The 2,788-nt window shown below is 39.9% G+C and overlaps 1 protein-coding gene across 1 annotated transcript; it reads right to left on the bottom strand.

The window, feature by feature from the left end:
* Nucleotides 1-1,175: 1,175 nt before the first annotated feature.
* LOC137809924 (uncharacterized) lies at nt 1,176-2,093 on the bottom strand. The gene has a single exon (XM_068610984.1). The coding sequence runs from the start codon at nt 2,091-2,093 to the stop codon at nt 1,176-1,178; it is 918 nt and encodes a 305-aa protein (XP_068467085.1).
* Between the last annotated feature and the right edge of the window lie 695 nt (nt 2,094-2,788).

Raw genomic sequence — 2,788 nt, 5'->3', positions numbered from 1 at the left:
CATTGTTCACTCCACACAAAGTTTTCGGATTTTTTCAACAAGTTTATAATTGGTTTGGTTTTTTCGGCCAATACTGGCAGAAATCTTGATAATGAATTCAGCTTTCCTACCAGCCTTTGTACTTCTTTTAGGTTTTTCGGTCTTCCCATCTGCATTATTGCCTCACATTTATGAGGATTGGCCTCGATTCCTCTGTTTGTCAACATGAATCCCAAGAATTTTCCTCCTCTGACGCCAAAAACGCATTTTTCTGGATTAAGACGAATATTGTACTTTCTTATTTGAGCAAACACTTCTTCAAGATCTTCCAGATGTTTCTGTATCTCACTTGATTTAACAACCATGTCATCAACGTAAACTTCCAGGTTTTTTCCAATCTGTTCTTTAAACACTTTGTCTATCAATCTTTGGTATGTTGCTCCAGCATTCTTCAAGCCGAAAGGCATGACTTTATAACAATAGTTTGCAACATCAGTGGTGAAAGCTGTTTTCGGGATATCAGGTGCATACATTTGTATTTGATTATACCCCGAATAAGCATCAAGAAAACTCATCATCTCTTGGCCAGATGCCCCATCAACTAATCGGTCTATATTAGGCAATGGATATGTGTCTTTTGGGCAGGCTTTGTTCAAATCGGTGTAATTTGTACACATTCTCCATTTTCCATTTGGTTTTTTGACAAGTACCACATTAGACAGCCACGTAGTATACTTAGCTTCTCGGATAAAACCAGCTTGTATTAATTTTTCAGTTTCTTCAATTGCTGCCTTTCGTCGTTCTTCTCCTAACTTTCTTCGTTTTTGAGATACCGGCCTTGCTTCTCGGCAAACAGATAACTTGTGACACATTACCTCTGGATCAATTCCAGGAATATCAGACGGCTTCCAGGCAAATAAATCCTTATTGTTACGCAACAGTGTGATGAGTTTGCTAAGTAATTCATCAGGCATACTTCCACTTATGTAAGTGCATTGTCTGTCGTCTTGGCCTAACACTACTGCTGTTGTTTCTTCTTTCGGCTCCAACCTTTCCTCATTTAATCTGGGATCCAAATCCACCATGGCTACTATTTTTTCAGTATCTCTATCCATCTTCAAATTCATCTTTAAACCTGCCGCGTAACACTCCCGAGCATCTCTTTGATTGACATAGACTGTTGTTATCTCTCCTTTTTATGTTGGGAATTTCATGGCCAGGTGCGGTGTTGATACGATTGCTCCTAACTTATTTAAGGAAGACCGTCCTAACAACACATTGTATGAAGTGGATGCATCCACCACCAAATATCGGATTTTAATTTTTTTAATTTTGCTACCTCTTCCAAATGTTGTTATCAAATCAACATACCCTTTTGTGTTAACTCTTTCGCCCGAAAAGCCAATGATTTGCTCTCGGAAAGGCACTATGTCTTCTTCTCTCAAATGTAACCTTTTAAACGTATCCCAAAACAAGATATCAACCGAACTCCTTTGATCAACCAAGGTCTTCATGACAGCATATTCGGCTATTTCGACTGTTATCACCATAGGATCATCATGATCTGGATCAATTTCTTGAAAGTCTTCGTCTGTGAAAAGCATTGGTGGCAAAGTTCTTTTAAAAACATGATTAACAGCCCAGATACTTCTCCAATGTTGCTTTCTTGCTGACAAGGACTCCTTCCCAGAGAAACCTCCCAAGATCGTATTTATAAACCCCCTAACCGACCTTCCCAAACTTCGCTCCCTGTTTCGTCTTACTGACTGGGTGTTTTGATAAATTCTATCACCTCTTTCTTCTGGTCTTCCAATCCTTCTATCATCTCTTTTTTCCACTCGTTTATTTTCTCTCCTCTCAAACCTTTCCACCCTTCTTTCACCCAGCTCTCTTCCTCTCACATCTCTCTCAGGGCTCAACCATACTCTTGCGTTTCCCCCTCGAACAAAACGTTTTAACTGTCCCGCATGAATCAACTCTTCTATTCTGTCTTTCAACCCAATGCATTCTTCTGTATGATGACCATGATTTTTATGATATTCACAATGTTTGGTGCGGTCTGCTCTTTCCGGTGTTCTTGCTTTTCTTGGTGATGGTATTATTTCGGCTGCCATGGCTTCCTGTAGAATTCTTGCTCTGTTTGTATTTAGAGGTGTGTATTGCTGGAATTTTCGACTTCTAAACTCTTCTCGGGCTCTTCCATCTGCATAAATTTTGATGCTCGTTGCCTTAGTTCATCCAAATTGATCGCGGGTTTTTTACAAAGACTATCGGCAAATGGTCCCGGTTTTAGTGCCGTTATCATGTGATGCATGGTAACCTCTGGGCTAAGATTTCGAATTCCCAAGGCAACCTTTCCAAAATGTTCCATGAACATTCTTAAAGACTCTCCTTTCTCTTGTCTTATGTTTACTAAGGCGATTGACGTTAAATGATGAGGGCGACTAGTTGCAAACTGAGCGCCGAACTTTTCCACCAACGTATCAAAACAATCTATACTCAAAGGTGGGAGGCGTGTGAACCAGCTCAATGCTGCCCCTTTCAGAGTTGTAGGAAATACTCTGCACATAACAGCATCATTCCATGTATACAAGCTTATTTCAGTAGTATATATTGCAATATGTTCATCAAGGTTCGTACTTCCATCATATTTGTCAATGGTCAAGTTCTTCCAATTGTCGGGCAACGGAGTATCAACTATAACGTCATAAAACGGATGTTTCCTAGAAGATGTCCCTGCACAAACCCCAGAGTTTTCAAGCCATCTTCTTTTGGTTTGGGAACTTTCGTTGTGATATAGCCTTTCATT

The sequence above is a fragment of the Phaseolus vulgaris genome, chromosome 2 (genome assembly GCF_000499845.2).
Source record: "Phaseolus vulgaris cultivar G19833 chromosome 2, P. vulgaris v2.0, whole genome shotgun sequence".
NCBI classification, from domain to species: Eukaryota; Viridiplantae; Streptophyta; class Magnoliopsida; order Fabales; family Fabaceae; genus Phaseolus; species Phaseolus vulgaris.
The sequence above is the reverse complement of the archived record's forward strand: the minus strand, read 5'-3'. Positions and strand labels throughout refer to the sequence as shown.